This window comes from Mizuhopecten yessoensis, unplaced genomic scaffold, assembly GCF_002113885.1.
Source record: "Mizuhopecten yessoensis strain PY_sf001 unplaced genomic scaffold, ASM211388v2 scaffold1673, whole genome shotgun sequence".
Lineage (NCBI taxonomy): Eukaryota > Metazoa > Mollusca > Bivalvia > Pectinida > Pectinidae > Mizuhopecten > Mizuhopecten yessoensis.
The window spans coordinates 121586-142697 of NW_018404164.1; the positions used below are offsets into that span (position 1 = coordinate 121586).

General features: G+C 36.8%; 2 protein-coding genes across 10 annotated transcripts in view; both read right to left on the reverse strand.

Annotated features, from left to right (window-relative positions):
• Positions 1-205: 205 nt before the first annotated feature.
• On the reverse strand, positions 206-3272 carry LOC110466418 (formin-2-like). Its single transcript, XM_021522889.1, has 3 exons — positions 3243-3272; positions 2511-3192; positions 206-2120 (listed from the first exon to the last, which is right to left on the reverse strand). The coding sequence occupies exons 1-3, from the start codon at positions 3270-3272 to the stop codon at positions 1741-1743; spliced, it is 1092 nt and encodes a 363-aa protein (XP_021378564.1). The 3' UTR covers positions 206-1740.
• Positions 3273-5460: 2188 nt separating this feature from the next.
• Positions 5461-21112, reverse strand: part of LOC110466438 (protein vav-like) — a 62993-nt gene continuing 47341 nt past the window's right edge. For 7 of the 9 annotated variants that reach the window (XM_021522953.1, XM_021522961.1, XM_021522986.1 and 4 more), the window contains 8 exons: positions 20191-20315; positions 19588-19644; positions 16500-16633; positions 14884-15006; positions 11612-11702; positions 8978-9086; positions 8470-8624; positions 5461-7414 (listed from right to left, as the gene is read on the reverse strand). In XM_021522953.1, the coding sequence (XP_021378628.1) occupies positions 7367-7414; positions 8470-8624; positions 8978-9086; positions 11612-11702; positions 14884-15006; positions 16500-16633; positions 19588-19644; positions 20191-20315 (842 nt within the window). In that variant the 3' untranslated portion in view covers positions 5461-7366. Of the gene's footprint in view, positions 7415-8469; positions 8625-8977; positions 9087-11170; positions 11259-11611; positions 11703-14883; positions 15007-16499; positions 16634-18672; positions 18723-19587; positions 19645-20190; positions 20316-21112 lie in introns of all 9 variants that reach the window. The other 2 variants (XM_021522936.1, XM_021522995.1) reach the window with 2 other exon arrangements.

Below are 21112 nucleotides of genomic sequence, written 5' to 3' on the forward strand. Positions count from 1 at the left end.
CCTTAAACAAGATTCTGATCCTCATACACCTTAAACAAGATTCTGATCCTCATACACCTTAAACAAGATTCTGATCCTCATACACCTTAAACAAGATTCTGATCCTCATACACCTGATCAAGTTTCTGATCCTCATAGTCCTTAAACAAGTTTTCTGATCCTCATACACCTTAAACCAGTTTCTGATCCTCATACACCTTAAACAAGATTCTGATCCTCATACCCCTTAAACAAGTTTCAGATCCTCATACTCATCAAACAAGTTAACAAGTTTCTTATCCTCATACTCATTAAATAAGTTTATGATACTCATACTCCTTAAATAAGTTTCTGATCCTCATACACCTTAAACAAGATTCTGATCCTCATACTCCCTAAACAAGTTTCTGATTCTCATACCCTTAAACAAGTTTTCTGATCCTCATACTCCTTAAATAAGTTTCTGATCTCATACTCCTTAAACAAGTTTCTGATCTCATACTCCTTAAACAAGTTTCTGATCTCATACTCCTTAAACAAGTTTCTGATCCTCATACTCCTTAAATAAGTTTCTGATCTCATACTCCTTAAATAATTTCTGATCTCATACTCCTTAAACAAGTTTCTGATCCTCATACTCCTGAACCAGTTTCACCCAACAGTGAATTTGGTCGTCGGAGTTTGATGTCGGTTTTAATGTTCACACTGATAAACTGACATTTGTTTTCAGGAGATCATTGAACCTCACCACTCGTGTGAATTAAACATACAAGTGGAGTTTTCCTGTCTCAGCATATTATGTTAATTAAGCGTGGTTTGAAAGACAACAGATGCAATGACTGCTTCATCATTGTGGCAGGATACGTGAATTGCCTAAGTAGGTCACATAAACACTTTTCTTCTATAAATTAAAAGAAAGCGGCATTTTATATTTTTATATTTTTATATTTTTGTATGGCTACACAACATATTCAACTTGATACCTACAAAACCAAACATTCAGCAGCAACATAATAATTAAAAAAAAAATAAAAAAATCTGTAAATGATTATGTAGCAATATATTTGACTTAATGATGAAAACGGTTTAATTGATTCTTTATTAGGTATATATGTAATTAAAATTAACAATTCCAATATTTCTTTGTTTAGACTCCACAACAATAAAACAGAAAATTCTACCAGCACTAGTAACAGAGACTAGCTAACAGTCTCAATGGTGGATAATTATAATATGTCCCTGTTCTAGCCAGTCTACTTGTATTGATACGGTTCCACATGAACAGGGTTTCTGAGTACTGGTCTGTATACCAGGGTGGGATAGTACTGTAGATGTAGTAGATATTTTATACAGTCATTGCATAAATCTGTCATCACTAAACTTCTTCACCACATTCTACAGATCTGTTGAATAATACGCTGTTTAGACGAACACATTGTATAGAGCTTATACATTGTAGCTATAATACAACACATTGTATAGAGCTTATACATTGTAGATATAATACAACACACTGTATAGAGATGATACATTGTAGATATAATACAACACATTGTATAGAGCCGATACATTGTAGATATAATACAACACATTGTATAGAGCTTATACATTATCAATGATACATTGAAAACATGTTATACCTTGTATTTGTATGCATATGATAGTGTGATCAAATTGTGATCAAAGTGTGATCAAAGCCCTATCAAAAGACAGAGTCATGTGAACAATCCTTAGTCCCCCATCTTCGGGCTAAAGTAGGCATCAAAAACAGGCCATAACTCTGTATAGTGGGGAACAAAACTTTATCTTAGTAAGTGAAGCTCCACCAATCCAAGAGGTATTTACATACAGGTTTTGCAATGGTAGGTGACTGAGTTTATCATATATGTATGCCCCAGACAAAAAGATGTACTGTGAACTAACAGCCATAACTTTGTAAAACTGGGAGGCACAAGACCCGGGTTTAACATGTGATGCATAATTTGGCAATTGTAGTTGAAAGAGTATACAAGATATTCTGGGAACAAATTGACAGACTGACTGACATACAGAGTGTAAATATATTGTGCCGTCTGGTAGTATCAGTGGGGGACTAATCAGATGTCCTGTCTGTGGTAGTACCTGTGGGGGACCAATAAGATGTCCCGTCTGGTGTAGTACCTGTGGGGGACCAATAAGATGTCCTGTCTGTGGTAGTACCTGTGGAGGACTAATCAGATGTCCCGTCTGTGGTAGTACCTGTGGGGGACCAATAAGATGTCCTGTCTGTGGTAGTACCTATGGGGGACCAATAAGATGTCCCGTCTGGTGTAGTTCCTGTGGGGGACCAATAAGATGTCCCGGCTGTGGTAGTACCTGTTGGGGACCAATCAGATGTCCTGCCTGTGGTAGTACCTGTGGGGGTCCAATAAGATGTCCTGTCTGTGGTAGTACCTGTTGGGGACTAATCAGATGTCCCGTCTGTGGTATTACCTGTGGGGGACCAATAAGATGTCCCGGCTGTGGTAGTACCTGTTGGGGACCAATCAGATGTCCTGCCTGTGGTAGTACCTGTGGGGGACTAATAAGATGTCCTGTCTGTGGTAGTACCTGCGGAGGACTAATCAGATGTCCCGTCTGTGGAAGTACCTGTTGGGGACCAATAAGATGTCCCGTTTGTGGTAGTACCTGTGGGGGACCAATAAGTTGTCCCGTCTGTGGTAGTACCTGTTGGGGCCCAATAAGATGTCCTGCCTGTGGTAGTCCCTGTGGGGGACCAATAAGATGTCCCGCCTGTGGTAGTACCTGTTGGGGACCAATCAGATGTCCTGCCTGTGGTAGTACCTGTGGGGGATTAATAAGATGTCCTGTCTGTGGTAGTACCTGTGGGGGACCAATAAGAGGTCCTGTCTGTGGTAGTACCTGTGGGGGACCAATAAGTTGTCCCGTCTGTGGTAGTACCTGTTGGGGCCCAATAAGATGTCCTGCCTGTGGTAGTGCCTGTTGGGGGCCAATAAGATGTCCCGTCTGTGGTAGTTCCTGTTGGGGACCAATAAGATGTCCCGTTTGTGGTAGTACCTGTGGGGGACCAATAAGAGGTCCTGTCTGTGGTAGTACCTGTGGGGGACAAATAAGATGTCCCGTCTGGTGTAGTACCTGTCGGGGGCCAATAAGATGTCCTGTCTGTGGTAGTCCCTGTGGGGGACCAATAAGATGTCCCGTCTGGGGTAGTACCTGTGGGGGACCAATAAGAGGTCCTGTCTGTGGTAGTACCTGTGGGGGACTAATAAGATGTCCTGTCTGTGGTAGTACATGTGGGGCACCAATAAGATGTCCTGTCTGTGGTAGGACCTGTGGGGGACCAAGAAGATGTCCCGTCTGTGGTAGTACCTGTTGCGGACCAATAAGATGTCCCGTCTGTGGTAGTATCTGTTGGGGACCAATAAGATGTCCCGTCTGCGGTAGTACCTGTGGGGGACCAATAAGAGGTCCTGTCTGTGGTAGTACCTGTGGGGCACCAATAAGATGTCCTGTCTGTGGTAGTACCTATGGGGGACCAATAAGATGTCCTGTCTGATGTAGTACCTGTGGAGGACTAATCAGATGTCCTGTCTGTGGTAGTACCTGTTGGGGACCACTAAGATGTCCTGCCTGTGGTAGTACCTGTGGGGGTCCAATAAGATGTCCTGCCTGTGGTAGTACCTGTGGGGGACCAATAAGATGTCCTGTCTGTGATAGTACCTTTTGGGCACTAATCAGATGTAACAAGGACACAAGTTAGCCTGCTCTGTAGTTTAAAGCAATATGTCATTGTAATTGCAGATAGTCATTTTAAGCTCAATGAAACTATGCAATACAATGTGCAATGCCATGTTATAATAGACCAATTTGTTACACAATAATACAATGTAACAGCAACCAATACCTACAGTGAACTCAGGGTCAAGATATTTTTATTTTCATTTACTCATTCCTTTAAGCATTAAATACTGGTCCTTTCACTTTTCTTTCGTCACAAACAGTTACACGTGTACTAATAATCTCATTTTCAGCTAAATTGATGGTTTTGGAGAGGTTCATTGTAAACAGGTTTACTGTGTGCAATGACATCATATACTTAAGCAAAGTACACAGAGATTGTGATGTTGTACGTACTATTATGCAATGTAAACTGGTATCCAAAATAATGACACATCATGACATTTTAATACATGTTATATCAGTGTCATACATACTGTATATATTACACAAGAAATTGTGCTGTCGTAATGGACATCAGCGTTACTTAATGTAACTTCTATGTTCCTATGCCAATAACCACTACATATTGTAGTATATCCTCAACAAGGTTTGTTTTCAATACAGCTTAAATTATCATTGTCCTGCAAAAGGTATTCATTGTTTATCAAGTCAAAATTAGAAAAATGTAATACAGTGTAATACAGGATACAAAATGTATGGAAGTGCTTATTGATAAAACTTAATTCAATTGAAAATCAAAATGTAAAAAGTCATAATTTCTATTGCTTCTTTATTATATACTTTAAAAGTTCATTTGAGATACTATAACAATGTATTGTCTATACCAATTTAATCAATTTATTGTGAATTTTCAGCCAAATGATATCAACCTGATTCTATTATTTAGATCAATTAATATCACAAAACTTCATGCCATTTCATAGTGTTCAGGTCATTTTAAAAATCCACCAAATCTGAACAGGTTTACCATGTTGTCAGCGGTTGAATGTATTTATGAAACATTTCGTATAAACCTACTTGATAATTACATTTCTTGATTTAACAACGAATATGCCTTTTATATATCTTTATCAGTATATTGATGCAACTAGTTTTTATCATGATGATTTTATTGATACATACATGTACATGACTTTTAAATAATGGAAATAGAACTATTCAAAAAAAGACAGAAAGTGTGGAAATAAATAACTATTCCTCCCCCATCCGACAGAGATATCCACACGGTCAGGGAAACATTTGTCTGTGTTACCCTAGGGTAAATACAAGGGTATTTCATAGCTATAGTGATTGTAAGATTATGGGCGGATTGGTCAACTGGTTAACACTCCAGCCTTCCAAGCAGGCGGCCAGGGTTCGGCTGGGGTTCGATCCCTGAAGTCGCCGTACGCATGGAATAGTCAGAGAAAATGTTTTTCTCCTGCCCACACTCCAACAACCCAGGTGGAGTATAAAATGGTCTGGGGTGGGTGTTGCGGTATTTGTGCTGTAGCATTCAAGTGAGGTGGCACTATAAATGGTACCGTTGGAAGCACGGTCCCAATACAAACAGAACACAATACATCTCCAGCACACACACAGGCATACACACATAGGGAGATATTAGCCAGGTGGCATAGGACTAGTAGTTAGCGCCTGATAAGGCAGCTCCTGCGAATTCCTCAATATTGTATTAATTAATATATATATATATATATGCTTATTGTATTGACTATATAAAATTGTTTATCTATGTACTGTAAAGCGCTTTAGAATGGCTTATGTTAGCTAGATAGAGAACTATATCAAATGGTGTATATTTATTTATTTAAGATATCACATCAACATTGCATTGACATTAGTCAATAACAGCAGGTTACAGAAGATAACTCAATGGGTTTGCTGAAAACTATGCAATCAATGCATCAGCTTTTGGTTTTTTTCTAATAAAAAGTGATTTTGAGGAAAAACAGGGAGAAAAAGGCTCAATCTCTATCTTGAAGGTAGGAGACATCTCTACCCTCAGAGAAGATTTTTGACTGTCTATACTTCGGGTTTAAGTAGCCTGGGGTTAAACGGTCTTGAATTTCTTCTTGGGGGGGAAATTTCATTGTCCTACTCTCAAGATAGGGAAAGATCCTTCAAGTCCTCTATCAAACAAGAGTAGAACGTGGCAATGGAAACTTAAGTCCTCTATCAGACGGGGGTAACAAATGTCATATCAAATGACCACAGTAAAATTAGAATCCTACTCTAGTATAATTCTGGCAGTAACTAACACATATACCAATGGTAGTTAAGCCAGATCCATTAGTTTATCACACTGATAATGTGATGTGTTGCTTCTCTATATGTCTAGCATATAAAGGACCAAATTATGTTTGAATGTGTAAGCAAAGATATATAAATACAATGCTCAAACACATACCTAATTATATAAATATCTATATATAGCACATCTGTGATATGTTATCACTGTTTAGCTCTGTAAACAAAGGGATCTCCATGAACGTCCATGTGTTTGCTGGTTAGTTGAGGTTTATGTACAAGGTATTCAATGACAGGTGATTCTAAACATTGGCTTCACCCTAGAGTATTAAGAGGAGCTTATAAGTTTCCTCTTGTTTATCATGATATTTCAGCAATTAGACAGAATACCAATACTTAACACCAGTGAAAATATTGAAGTATTCTGCCGAATGAATTTGTCTCTTGCTTTCTTTAAATTAGAAATATAACGATCATAATGGTTAAGTTAATGAAGTAACTGATGTATTGTACACAGTAGTACATGTATACAATAACTGAACAGATGTAACACATTTCCATAGATGGAATACCAGGTACAGTGATGGGTAAGACAAAATGGGTGGGCTGGAGTGGTGATAATGTAATATCTACAGCAATATGTATGTTAGAATATTAGTTCACTCATGTATATATGTAATCAATGCTCAATAGATCTTTATATAATAAAGACAGTTTGTATTTATTATTGCTATCAGTCCTGGACACATCGCCTGCCTATTATCACACGTTCCATGTACTTGAAGTACCGTGTAACACCTTCCTTATGCATGGTGACAAATTCCATGTTAAGGTACTCTGTGTACTAGGTTGCAGTGCTTTGTGTTTCATGCCTCATATAGTCTGTACACCAACGCTCTGTACAGTGACACTGTACACCGCCACCCTGTCTGTACACCAACGCTCTGTACAGTGACACTTTACACCGCCACTCTGTACACTGACACAAATACTGTGTGCTATGTCACATATTGTTTGTACTCTGACCATACGACACTGTGCATTATGTATCACAAACTATACGGATGATGTATACTTCACATGTCGTAAGTGAGAAAAGTCTGCATATGTACACTATTGACATCAAACATGAGTTTACATAGCTTTGAGCCATGATAACCTCCCACTGGAGCCGTCCTCCAGACCTTGTCCACAGTGACAGATATAAAGGTGGTTATCTAAGATGAATATGATAAATTATGGAATATTAATCCAATATTCACATGATACATAAGCAGATGACCCATTACATGGGTGATTTATATATCCCCACTGATTGTCTCCCCTGAACAACAGCGTCTTCGATCCAACACCAGGGGGTGCTAAGTTTCTTGTGACCTTTGGAGGTCAAATTGCCTTATCATTCGTCCTCCTCCTCTCTGACGTATGCCAATGGGAAGTATCCAACCTAGAATGATAGAGAAAGAAATATGTAAGAGCTAGTTATAACGCAGAGTCAATGATTTATAATGAATGTACAGTATAAAGCAGTTTTCTTTACATATTACTATTACTGTTTGAGGAGCAGTACTTTCTATTACAAGTTCCTTTGTGTGGATAGAAATTATCTCCCTTGTCACCTATTTATGAGGAGCAATAATCTTCGTTGTTTAAGAGCAGTGATCTCCCTTGCAATTTATCTTTGTGGGGGAAAAAGGATGATCAAACACTGAAATAATGGAGACATCTGATTGTTTGAAATAATTATTGGGAATCCATATGATTATTTTTTCAAAGGATGGTTTTCTTTTTTAAATGATTGACTCATCTAAAATGTGTGAATTGAAAAATGTGATTGAGAAGTACCATCAGATTACATCTGATTAATTTCGTGATCTTTCAAGTTGTCTGTTCATTCAATGTGGCAATGACCTAAGTTGTTAATTAAGGTAGATGGCTGCCTTTGCCAATATACTGTGGTTAAATACTGATCAATGACAGGGTGTTATCTAAGTTGACAAGCTGTCCTTTGGGTGGAGATGTATTTTCCTTGTCATTTAATTCGCTTGAGGAAAACTGTAGTCACTTTGCGTGGCCAAAAGTATTTTCCTTGTCACATTGAGTGGGGAGAGTTCCTTGATTTGTGTGGGGAGTTTTTTTGTCCGTTTGTGTGGACAGATAGGTTCTTCTTGTCACTTTGTTTGGATGGAAGTCCTCATGATCCTCTATATCACTTTGTTTGGATGGAAGTCCTCATGATCCTCCATATCACTTTGTTTTGATGGAAATTCTCATGATCCTCCATATCACTTTGTTTGGATGGAAGGCCTCATGTCCTCCATATCACTTTGTTTGGATGGAAGTCCTCATGATCCTCCATATCACTTTCGTGGTGAGAGGAAAGGGTTTCCCTTGTCACTTAATTTGTGTGGGAAGAAGTTTTTTTCTTTTCACTGATTTTTGCGAGGAGAAATGTTCTCCCAGATAATTTGTGAGGGAAGAATACTTCCCTGTGTTACTTACTTTATGTGAACCACAGTGCTCTCCCTTCCACCAGCCCTTGTCACTTCCTGTTTTGCTGAAGATGGCCACTCTGTCGCCCCGACTCAGAGACAGTTGTGTCGTAGCTGTGGCTGCGTAATCATACACAGCCACCGCGTAACCAAGACAACGTGGACCTATCATGCAACAAACACACGATTAAAAGTAGCAAAAATGTCACCTGCAGTGAAATCTATCTATTCAAATCTGATAGCTTACATCCTTCTGGAAGATTGAATGAATTTAAATGTATCATTAGTATCTCAATAATATCAATTTAAAAGTGGAAAACACTTAGTAAGTGAGTTAAAGCTTACATGTTTACACAAGTCTACCTATCTAATAATGTTCACTTTTTACTCAATGATATCAAGAACTTTTGTTAAATTAACTTCAAACTTTCTATTAAAAAGACTATCATTCCACTTCTTTTCCTGATTCTCTGTCAGCTTAGTAAGCCTTAAGCAGGTGAGATGGTCCTAGTATGTACCTGGTCCAGTAGCCCCTCCTGTCTGTGACTTGAAAGGATGTATGAGGGTTGTATCAACTCCGGGGAAGCTGTCCTTGAGCGAGTTATGTTGATAGTACTCGACCAGGTCCTGTGTGTAAAACATGTTAAACAGCTAAATAAGCCTCACCATCACAAGTAATAATTCTCGAAAAAAATAAAAAAATGAAATTACAATGAAACCAAGATATATGCATTAATGCCAACCCCTACAGGGTACAGTTGTGGGATCGGTCACCGTTACACCATGTGCAGTGTACGCACACGACGTGCAATGTGGACATGATGAAATACTATGCGATAACAATGTGCACAAAACTGTGACAGCTAGCGTTTAGTGGTTGGATAGGTGTCCTGGTCGATATCTATTAAGGAATACAATTTTGTATTTAAACCTATATCTTTCCTGATATTCAAAACATATACGATTACTGTATTTCACTCGAGTCTCTGTACATATACGATTACTGTATTTTCACTCGAGTCTCTGTATGTATACGATTACTGTATTTCACTGGAGTCTCTGTACATATATGATTACTGTATTTCACTCGAGTCTCTGTGCATATACGATTACTGTATTTCACTGGAGTCTCTGTATATATACGATTACTGTATTTTCACTCGAGTCACAGTACATATACGATTACTGTATTTCACTCGAGTCTCTGTACATATACGATAACTGTATTTTCACTGGAGTCTCTGTATATATACGATTGCTGTATTTCACTGGAGTCTCTGTACATATACGATTACTGTAGTTCACTCGAGTCTCTGTATATATACGATTACTGTATTTCACTGGAGTCTCTGTATATATACGATTACTGTATTTCACTGGAGTCTCTGTAGATATACGATTACTGTATTTCACTGGAGTCTCTGTATATATACGATTACTGTATTTCACTGGAGTCTCTGTATATATACGATTACTGTATTTCACTGGAGTCTCTGTACATATATGATTACTGTATTTTCACTCGAGTCTCTGTATATATACGATTACTGTATTTCACTTAAGTCTCTGTATATATATTATTACTGTATTTTCACTCGAGTCTCTGTACATATACGATTACTGTGTTTCACTCGAGTCTCTGTACATATGCGATTACTGTATTTCACTCGAGTCTCTGTATGTATACGATTACTGTATTTCACTGGAGTCTCTGTACATATATGATTACTGTATTTCACTCGAGTCTCTGTGCATATACTATTACTGTATTTCACTGGAGTCTCTGTAAGAACAATCAACCGATGTTACCAAATCCCAAATATAAGCAAGTTTTGTCACATAATGGTGTGCCTGATTGTTGTGCATACTATGTGCAGACTGTGTGTGCATGATTTGCGCACGGTCATTTTAGTGCATTGTGCAATCACACAACTGTAAATTGTTTTTATAACCTCAGTAGCTATCAAGCATATGTTAACTGTCCCTGTCACAACCATGACACATACTAATGAACACTCACTGTGTTAGCTAGGCACACTTTCACAATCTTTAAAGTATAACCGGTTTCCAAGATCAAATTTAAATATTAAACCTATAACAACAACATTATGTTAACTTTTTGAATATCAACATACATTTCTGGCTTCCAAATCTGACAAAATAATTCTCCTGGGTGCTTAGCAATTTTGGAAAATTGGAATGATTGCAAAACCGTCTAAACTCAGTCGAAAGAGACAATATTTTCAACTGTCAGTAAATTTTATTGTGTATATATTTAGACAAAAAAAGGGATTGGGGCACTTGCTAAACAGCAAATTCCATATCAATAAACATAAATCTAAATGTTCCAGGCTTTTCTAGAAGTAAAGCACAGTTTTGAAAAATGTCCCCAAATATACAATTTAGATAAAGCCCATGATGATCTTTCCACCCATGAAGAGAATTTGATTCTAGTACATCTGAGTCGAGGGAAGAAGATTTTTGAAATACATGTATTGGTTATTTTCCCTTTGAGGTAAGGGCAGGAACCCCAATTTTATGAATTGATAACCTCTTCCACCAAGGATGATTCTATTCCATTCACCGTTTTTTCAGTCAAAAATTTAAAAAGTTTATGGACGACACACAACATCAGATGAAAGGTGACCTAAAAATCCTAAGAAGGAGCTCTATCTTGGGTAAACAGGATTTTTTTTTTTTACCATACTTACATTCAAATTATGAAAGTATTTATCGACGTTAAGATAATAGTAGCTGTCCTCTTTGTGGATTTTGATATTCTTGACCCCTTCAGTTGCTCTAAAAATAAACACACCTTAGAAAATGGTCAGCTGGTAGACTCAACAAAATAGCCACACTGCTACTGACCACACTGACACAATATCTCAAAGCTTCAGCTGAGTCAAACCAAATTTACCTGAAATTTTTATTTTTCATCTTTTTTATTTCTATTCACACATCTTTTCGTCCTCAAGTAACAATTGGTGTTAGTACAAATCACCTATGTGCAGTAGTTTTTATCTACTGAATCAAACTCTTAATTTCACAAAATATTATCTTACTTGGAGATGTCTGTGTAGCTTGTAGCTTGCGTAGCAATGTGGCTCTGAATTAGTAGCATTTCAGCCTAATGCATATATATATATACTCACAGGCAAGGACTTAAAGAAGTTGGTATCCGCCAAGAAAAAGTAATTTTCTGCGTTACGTTCCACTCGGATATGGCGTACTTGGTTATCATATCTAGAAAGAAGAGAAGGAATAGTGTCCATACAAGCAGGCCAAAGGTCATGCAGTGACGGAACTCGGATAGTTATCAGTATAGTACATTGGAGTTATGTATGTTATTAGATGTTAGGACGGTATGTGGTTGGAGGGAAGACTAACAATATATACCTATCTCATATTTCATTAAGTATACATGTAGCTACAAACGTTTAATAAATTATAACAATTCTGAACTTTTATCAAAACTTTAAATAAGTAGTGATAATCTAAAGAGAAGATATAACTGAACATAGAAGTTGAAGAGGAAGCCATCTCGATCACTGACAGACGGTTACATCATCACAGCAACAGTAGAATTGAACAAGATTCCCCCCCCACCCCCCACCCCCCACCCTCCAAAATAAGCTCCTGGTTTGTGTTGAAATATAACATTTTTTTCCAGTTCCAGAACCCAACTCCTCTATTTAAACCCACCTTTACATTATTTGTCACCTAGCAACCCCATAATCAATTGTTCAAAAGGGTGATATCCATCTATTTCCAAGCTATTTATAGCTTGACTTTGACCTAGTATTCTAAAATCAATAGAAATCTTCCTCTTCCTATTTGCACCAACAATCAAGCTTTGGTGTAGATCTGAAGTATCCTCAAAAATTGGCATCCAAAAACCAACACTTTCCTAAAATTTCAGTCTATAACCATAGCTGTTAATGGGACTTGAAACATAAACAAACAAACGATTTACAGCCACTGTGACTTTCACTTAGTGACCCGAAAATCAAAAAGCTTCTTGCCTTCCTCTAGACATATAAGCCTCCAATCAACCAAAATTGACTTACATAGAATTTATTTTTGCAAAATTTCAATCTAAATACAGCTTCTTTTGTCTTGACTGATTACATACTGACCTAAAACTCTAGAATTTTTTCTCTTCAATGATTTGTTTTGAACACATACAGACAAGGAAACAGAAGGACAAAGCTACGACTATATGCTCCCATGATATTATAACTTTTAGGAGCATAAAAAACATACATGAAATAGAATTGGTAAATGTGGGAATAATACCATGCCTTATCATATAACATATACATCACATGCACAATAGACAGGTGTTCTGGTCATGTCACAGGCAAGAAAACACAGCTTAAGATATTAAGAATGGCTTATGAAAATTTCAATTAGATACATATAGCACCTGTATGCATCTAGGCAGTCACATCAAGTCACAGAGGTGTCACTGTATCCTTTTTAAGTCACAGAGGTGTCACTTAATCCTGTTTAAGTCACAGAGGTGTCACTTTAATCTTCTTATGTCACAGAGATGTCACTTTATCCCTCTTAAGTCACAGAGGTGTCACTTTATCCCTCTTAAGTCACAGAGGTGTCAATTAATCCTTCTTATGTCACAGAGATGTCACTTTATCCTTCGTAAATCACAGAGGTGGCACTTTATACTTCTTATGTCACAGAGGTGTCACTTAATCCTTCCTTTGTCACAGAGGTGTCACTTAATCCTTCTTCAGTCACTCAGTCACAGAGGTGTCACTTTATCCTTCTTATGTGTCACTTTAACCTTCGTAAATCACAGAGATGTCACTTCATACTTAGTAAGTCACAGAGGTGTCACTTTATCCTTCTTAAATCACAGAGCTGTTACATTATACTTCATAAGTTACAGAGGTGTCACTTTATTCTTCTCAAGTCACAGAGGTGTCACTTTATCCTTCTTAAATCACAGAGATGTCACTTTATACTTAGTAAGTCACAGAGGTGTCACTTTATCCTTCTTAAATCACAGAGCTGTTACTTTATACTTCATAAGTTACAGAGGTGTCACTTTATTCTTCTCAAGTCACAGAGGTGTCACTTTATCCTTCTCAAGTCACAGAGGTGTCACTTTATTCTTCTCAAGTCACAGAGGTGTCACGTTATACTTAGTAAGTCATAGAGGTGTCACTTTATCCTTCTTAAATCACAAAGATATTACTTCATACTTAGTAAGTCACAGATGTGTCACTCTACCCTTCTCAAGTCACAGAGGTGTCACTTTATCCTTCTTAAGTCACAGAGATGTCACTATCCTTCTCAAATCATAGAGGTGTCACTTTATTCTTAGTAAGTCACAGAGGTGTCACTTTATCCTTCTTAAGTAAGTCACAGAGGTGTCACTTTAATCTTTTTAAGTCATAGAGATGTCACTTTATCCTTAGTAAGTCACAGATATATCACTTTATCCTTCGTAAGTTATAGATGTCCTACTGTTCTGTATAAGTAAAAAATATGTCACATTGTCCTGCTTAAGTCGGAGAGGTGTCACATTGTTTTGACTTCATTGAGTTTCATTTGAGTCTTCCTTTGGATTCATTGGGTTAAGTAGATATGTGTTATTCTACTTCAATACTGTCAGTCTCCATGGGGGTCAGTTATAGCAATCCACAATACACACGTGAAAATAGAGATATTGTGTTTGAGGTTCTCTGAGAAAATCTCTCTTTTGAATTGAATGTGGTAAAAGCTGGCCATCTCCATTAGGGTTCATATGGGGTAAATACAGGTCAGTTTTAGAATCAATAATTTTAATATCCATAGGGGTTCATTTTGGGTAAATAGTTTGAAATTTACTGCAGTAAATGGTGTTGTTTTGCCTTCTGATAAATATAGTTACATTTATGTTTTGTTTGCTTCATGTGGTAAAGGGCACATCTGATAAGGTTGTGAGCATATAGATAATGCATGCTTAGTAAAAGAAAACTACATGCTTTCTGTAGCTTGAATGATTTAGAGCCAGATCTATGAGAAGCTATACTATCAAGATTAAGAGCCAGTATGATTTAGTTCTATTTTTTTGTAATCTCATTCTTCATTATCAATCAGTTGTATTCTTCCTAATCAATCAAGTTAACCATGCTTATTTCTGATATAAATCCATTAAAGTCATAAAGAAGATAAATATTTGTCTGAAAAAAACAAATATTATGAAAATAATGATTTTCACACATTTTTAACGAAAGACATTTATTTAAAGTCATCTTTTGATCAATGCAATGAAATTTTTTCTCAAACACCATTTGAAAAATATTAATTTCTTTTCATGATTCTAACTTATTTTATTTTTGTTACTTCTTATATTGAAACTGACAAATAATGCACAATAGGCCAATTTGTCCTTTTATCTTGGTATCCTGGTACTTACTTGATGCTCAGGGAGAGCTCGCCCTTACGGCCTGGGTTTTCACTGACTCGTATGAGGAAGGTTCCATTTTGCAGCCCCTTGAGTCGGTCAATAGCAGTTTCCCTCTGCATGTTACCCACAAACCTGAGTAGTCACACAACAAACACATCACAGCGTGAAGTAGGAAACATTCAAATCTCTTTCACTTACATTGGATATCTCCACATTTAGTATTATGATATGGACATTACCGCTAAGTTTTCATACATTAATCCATCTCTTATACCATAATATATATTAATGTAAATTGCAGTTGAATATAAAGTCACAGAAATGAGAAAAAAAAGCAATAGATTAGATGTATTCAAACAAGCCATGATAATCATAAGAGCTCTTTGTTAACGAGTTCAATATTGATCTACCTGCTTACACCAGATTCGGTCGTAAAAGTGATTATTTTTTCACAAAGAAACACATACAGTTACATTCTCTTGTCTATCACACTCCACAGCACAAGGACACAAAGGGAGACAATGTCTTGTCTTGCACAAGCCAAACAAGGGAGGTAACTTTAAAGCACATACGAACACAAGAACAGGCAGCCTCATTTTTGTATAAGAAATATTACAGATCACACATTTTGTTCAGCAATGTTTATAAATATTTTGATATCACACAATATCAGTTACTGAAGTCAATAAATTTATTTACATAATTTACCAGAATATTTTTTATTTAGATATAAAATGTTTCATCTAACAAACTGTCGTCTGCATTTATATGTTGTAGGAACATTAATGTCTTATGTTAGGTAAACCTTACATTAGTTTCCCTTGTATCTGGTAAATATCTATATTTGTGGTTTTATCTTCTATAAGGAGATATCCCTACACTTGGGCGAGCCTCCCTCTCCTCCTCCCAGGGTGTTTATGACTCGTCATCCATGTGTGTGACACCGTTCTATACGCTCACAACTGCCCTGTATGACCTGGCTCTGATTTTATCTAGTTATATCAATACCAAAGACCTGTTTTCTCTCTGCAAAGGTTATCATACCTAGACTAAGGAATGTTCGCTAGATATGTGAACTCTGTGCTTTATGTTAACATAACCCGACCTCTGAGAGTAACTCTAACCCTGGACGTGTCTCCACTATAGGTAACACTCGTAACCTTACCCCTGGGAGTATTCCCTACTTAAGGGAGTAACCATAACCAAGGGGCATGTCTGCACTGTAGTGAGAACTTGTAACCCCATCTCTGGAAGTATCTGTTACCCATTAGAGTAACCCTAACCCTGACAATGTCTCTACTGTACCTACCACTTGTAGCCCCATTTCTGGGAGTATCTGTTACCCATTAGAGTAACCCTAACCCTGACAATGTCTCTACTGTACCTACCACTTGTAACCCCATCTCTGGGAGTATCTGTTACCCATTAGAGTAACCCTAACCCTGACAATGTATCTACTGTACCTACCACTTGTAACCCTACCTATGGGAGTATCTGTTACCCATCAGAGTAACCCTAACCCTGACAATGTATCTACTGTACCTACCACTTGTAACCTTATCTCTGGGAGTATCTGTTACCCATTAGAGTAACCCTAACCCTGTGCATGTCTCCACTGTACCTACCACTTGTACGTTGTGAGACCCCTGTCCTCTATGTTGACGTAGCCCTCGCCCCCCTGAGCGTGGGGCCGTGGGGGTGATGTTACACGTCCATTTTCATTTATCTGTACATCCACATAGGAATCCTTCCGCGTGAGCTGTTACAGACAAGCATACAATACTTCACCACACAACACCATTCAAATAATCTGTCCTTGTTACTTTTATCTATTTTCATCCTAATTTAAAGTGAAATTTTACATATCATTTATTTAGAACATTTCCAAAGAAATGTACCGACATTTAAATTCATATCTTCCACAAGGTTTATGATTTTGGAAGAGTTTTTCATGATAAATTTTGTTTATCTAGAATTAATTGTAATGCAGAGAGGGGCAGCCAAATCAACCTAAATCACTATTGAACGGCTAATTTAACAGATGTTTTTAGTCCTATAACCCAAAGACACAATACACAAGTATATGACTGATTAAAAATAGTATAGAAAAGACACCAGAGAACATCATCTACAGCTTCTGGACAGGAAAGTATTGAATATCCTCTTTACATCCTGAATAGGAAACCATTGAATATCTTCTTTATATCGTGAATAGGAAACCATTGAATATCTTCTTCATATCCTGAATAGGAAACCATTGAATATCTTCTTTATATCGTGAATAGGAAACCATTGAATATCTTCTTTATATTCTGAATAGGAAACCATTGAATATCTCCTTCATATCCTGAACATAAATATATAAGAAACCATTGAATATCTTCTTGATATTCTGGCAGAAAACATTGAATATTCTCTGTATGTTCAAACACATTTTGGGGATGGATTTTAAACCAACTCATAAATAAAGCAGTTTTGGTGTTTGGTATTTATACAGTAGTCGGATTTAATCTTTTTCAAATTTTATTCAACATTTGTGATGAGAAATCATGGCAATTGTCTGACAAAGGTTTCTATCACACATTCAAGTAATTGAAATATTAATGGTACATATTCCCTTGTGTAATCAACATACCAGCCAGAAACAATGTTTAAAATAACATAACCATAATATTGTGGTGTTTCTCTCCATTTCATACCTCATTTCCTTAACCTAATTCATCAATTTAAACAAGAATTTGTAATTCCGATACAAACAGGTTGATTTGCAGATTTTAAGAAGAAACAGTGTTATTTGAAATAGTCCATCATGGTATGCATGCATCGGTAGAATCCACATGCATGCTTTTCATCCAGGGAGATCCAGGAAAACACCATGCTTAGTTACAATGTATTAACGATGAAAACAATACAAGTACTGCTATCTTTAAATGTTTCGAAAACCCTTACTTTATTCCAAAGCATTTTACTTTTCAGATGTCTTTGAAATTAAAGAAAGACTCCTTTATCATGTCATTATTATGCATTGAAGAATTAGGTGAGCATGCTCACAATATTCCCTATATTTTGGTAAGATGAAAATGCATAGCTTGGTTTGAAATTAATTTATTCAATAGCAAAGAAATGGTAGCAGTGGTACGGAGAAAGTAATACATTAGCTAAAGGTTGCTTGTAATACAAAAATAATTATGATGATAACAGCCACAATTATTATCATTTGGAGTTCTTCACATTACGAAACAGTGACCTTGACATTGAATTCTATCTTTAGCAAAAATGACCTTGACTTTGGATTAAGTGCTCAGAAACATGATTTATTCATACATTTTAATATAGTGCTGTTCCCTAAATGGAAAATAACTTAACTATTTTTCACTTCTTAAAAGCAAATCAGAGCACAGTATATGTTGTACTTATATAGATGCTATAGTATAATATATATATATATATGCTGTACTATAACATAGTGTTGTTGCAATCTTTTTCTCCTTAACGGAAATAATGTTTACTAATTTTCACTACCTGTTAACCAATCAGAGCACAGTATATATATATGCTGTAGTATAATACAGTGTTGTTAAAAACTGTTCTCCTAAACCGAAAATACCTTTACTAACTTTCGCTGCTCATTAGCCAATCAGAGCACAGTATTTGCTGTAGTAAAATATCAGTCATTTACGATCTATGAAACAACAACGATGCCTATATGCTAACAACGACAGTTCTAATGATCAGGCTGACAGACGATGATGCAGCACCAGAACACCATGCCACACGGCTAACACACGTAAAACCTACCAGTGAAACAGGTTAAAGTAGTCCAGACTTAGCCAAAATAGCCCATTACTCTGTAAAAACAGGTTAAAGTAGTCCAGACTTTGCCAAAATAGCCCATTACTCTGTAAAACAGGTTAAAGTAGCCCAGACTTAGCCAAAGTAGACCATTACTCTGTAAAAACAGGTAAAAGGAGTCCAGAATTGGCCAAAATAGCCCATTACTCTGTAAAACAGGTTAAAGTAACCCAGACTTAGCCAAAGTAGACCATTCCTCTGTAAAAACAGGTTAAAGGAGTCCAGAATTGGCCAAAATAGCCCACTACTCTGTAAAACAGGTTAAAGTAGCCCAGCCTTAGCCAAAATAGCCCATTACTCTGTAAAGACAGGTTAAAGTAGTCCAGACTTTGTCAAAATAGCCCATTACTCTGTTAAAACAGGTTAAAGTAGTCCAGACTTTGCCAAAATAGCCCATTACTCTGTTAAAACAGGTTAAAGTAGTCCAGACTTAGCCAAAATAACCCATTACTCTGTCAAAACTGGTTAAAGTAGTCCAGACTTAGCCAAAATAGCCCATTACTCTGTAAAAACGCTGGTCACTGTATCATAATTTTCATCGGAAGACTCTAGATCAGAGGGTAACTAACTCTGACAAAAGAAAACCAGCAATGAGTAACATATACATATATATAGGTACAGGAAGTCAGGAAACTGAACTTCAGTAACATATACATATATATTTAGGTACAGGAAGTCAGGAAACTGAACTTCAGTAACATATACATATATATTTAGGTACAGGAAGTCAGGAAACTGAACTTCAGTAACATATACATATAAATATATAGGTACAGGATGTCAGGAAACTGAACTTTGAGTGATTACGGTCGTCATCATATGTACTTATAATAAGGAGCTTTGTACTGAAATAATTCTTACCTTTTCTTCTTTCACTAGATGTTGGGGGAACCAGCCCTCAACAATCTCTATCTTGCCCTGTGTAACATAACGACACATGATTTCAGTAATGATTTCATAATATATATATACATCAAAGTAATCAAATAATTATCACAATTGTTGATAAGGTCAGTGTACAGCAGTGACATTACAAGGTCGGTGTACAGCAGTGACATTACAAGGTCCGTGTACAGCAGTGACATTACAAGGTCCGTGTACAGCAGTGACATTATAAGGTCCGTGCACAGCAGTGACATTACAAGGTCCATGTACAGCAGTGACATTACAAGGTCAGTGTACAGCAGTGACATTATAAAGACAATATGTGTTTTGTTCTGCATATTTTGCAGGTGTAAGGTCAATAGGCATGCTACAAACTAAATGATCATGACACATGTCCAATGAAAATGTTTCAAAACTAGCAAAATATACATAAATATGACTGTCAACATCAAATGAATGTATACATGTATTTTATCTAATTATGTTATATGACTTTAACCAGGATATGCAAGTGAAATTATTTGTTATCATAGCTAATTAAAAGAAGGGAGTGGAGCATTGTATTAAAAGCCCATGTACCTTCCACCACTGGGGGTCCGTACAGTTGATAATGTCTATGAGCATGTTTTTGCGGAATGACAGGACATTCCTTCCCGCTCCAGGAGCTGGTTGTCCTATGTAATCACAAAGGGCCTTCACCCTGCCTGTGGAGACAAAAACACAGGTGTAAGTACACAGGTGTAACATGAAGGTATACTTAACCCTACAGAACAACCACATCAATGTAATCACAACGGGCCTTCACCCTGCCTGTGGAGACAAAAACACATAGGTGTAACTGCAGGTTTTAGTACACAGGTGTAACATAAAGGTACACTAAACCCTACAGACAGAACACCAGATCAATGTAATAATAGTTTATACTAACCATACAATGTAACAAGGCAAAACATTGTGAGCAATCCTTAAACTGATTCGAGAACTAACTTAAATTTGAAGGAAATTGTATTGTGATGTAATCCATTGACCCTTATCGTAATGATTCTTTATTTACCAAACTGTAAAACTGTAATCTCAAGATCAATCCCTTGTTAAGGAATATGGTTGATGACCTACGTATAAGTACATTACATGCATCTTTCTAATGGCTGAATTGCTCTGCTGCAAAATAAGCGATGTTTACAATATGGAAATCTTTATCAATGATTCAGGTGACATAAGTCACAGAGACTTTATGCTGATATAAAAAATTCAATGATTGTAGTTTGAAGTCAAAATTTAGGTGACTGAGTCACCTACTTTTGACAAGCAATACTCCACTATCACAACATATACCTACATACCAAATTTGGTAACTGAGATAAAATTTAATAGGAGATATTGCCCTAACTCTGTCACACTGACCTATCATGACACCCTGATTATCTTAAGATGTATCATGTACTTACAGGAGATACATGATCAACAGCTTCTATGAATGCGATAAGACTTCAATACAGTT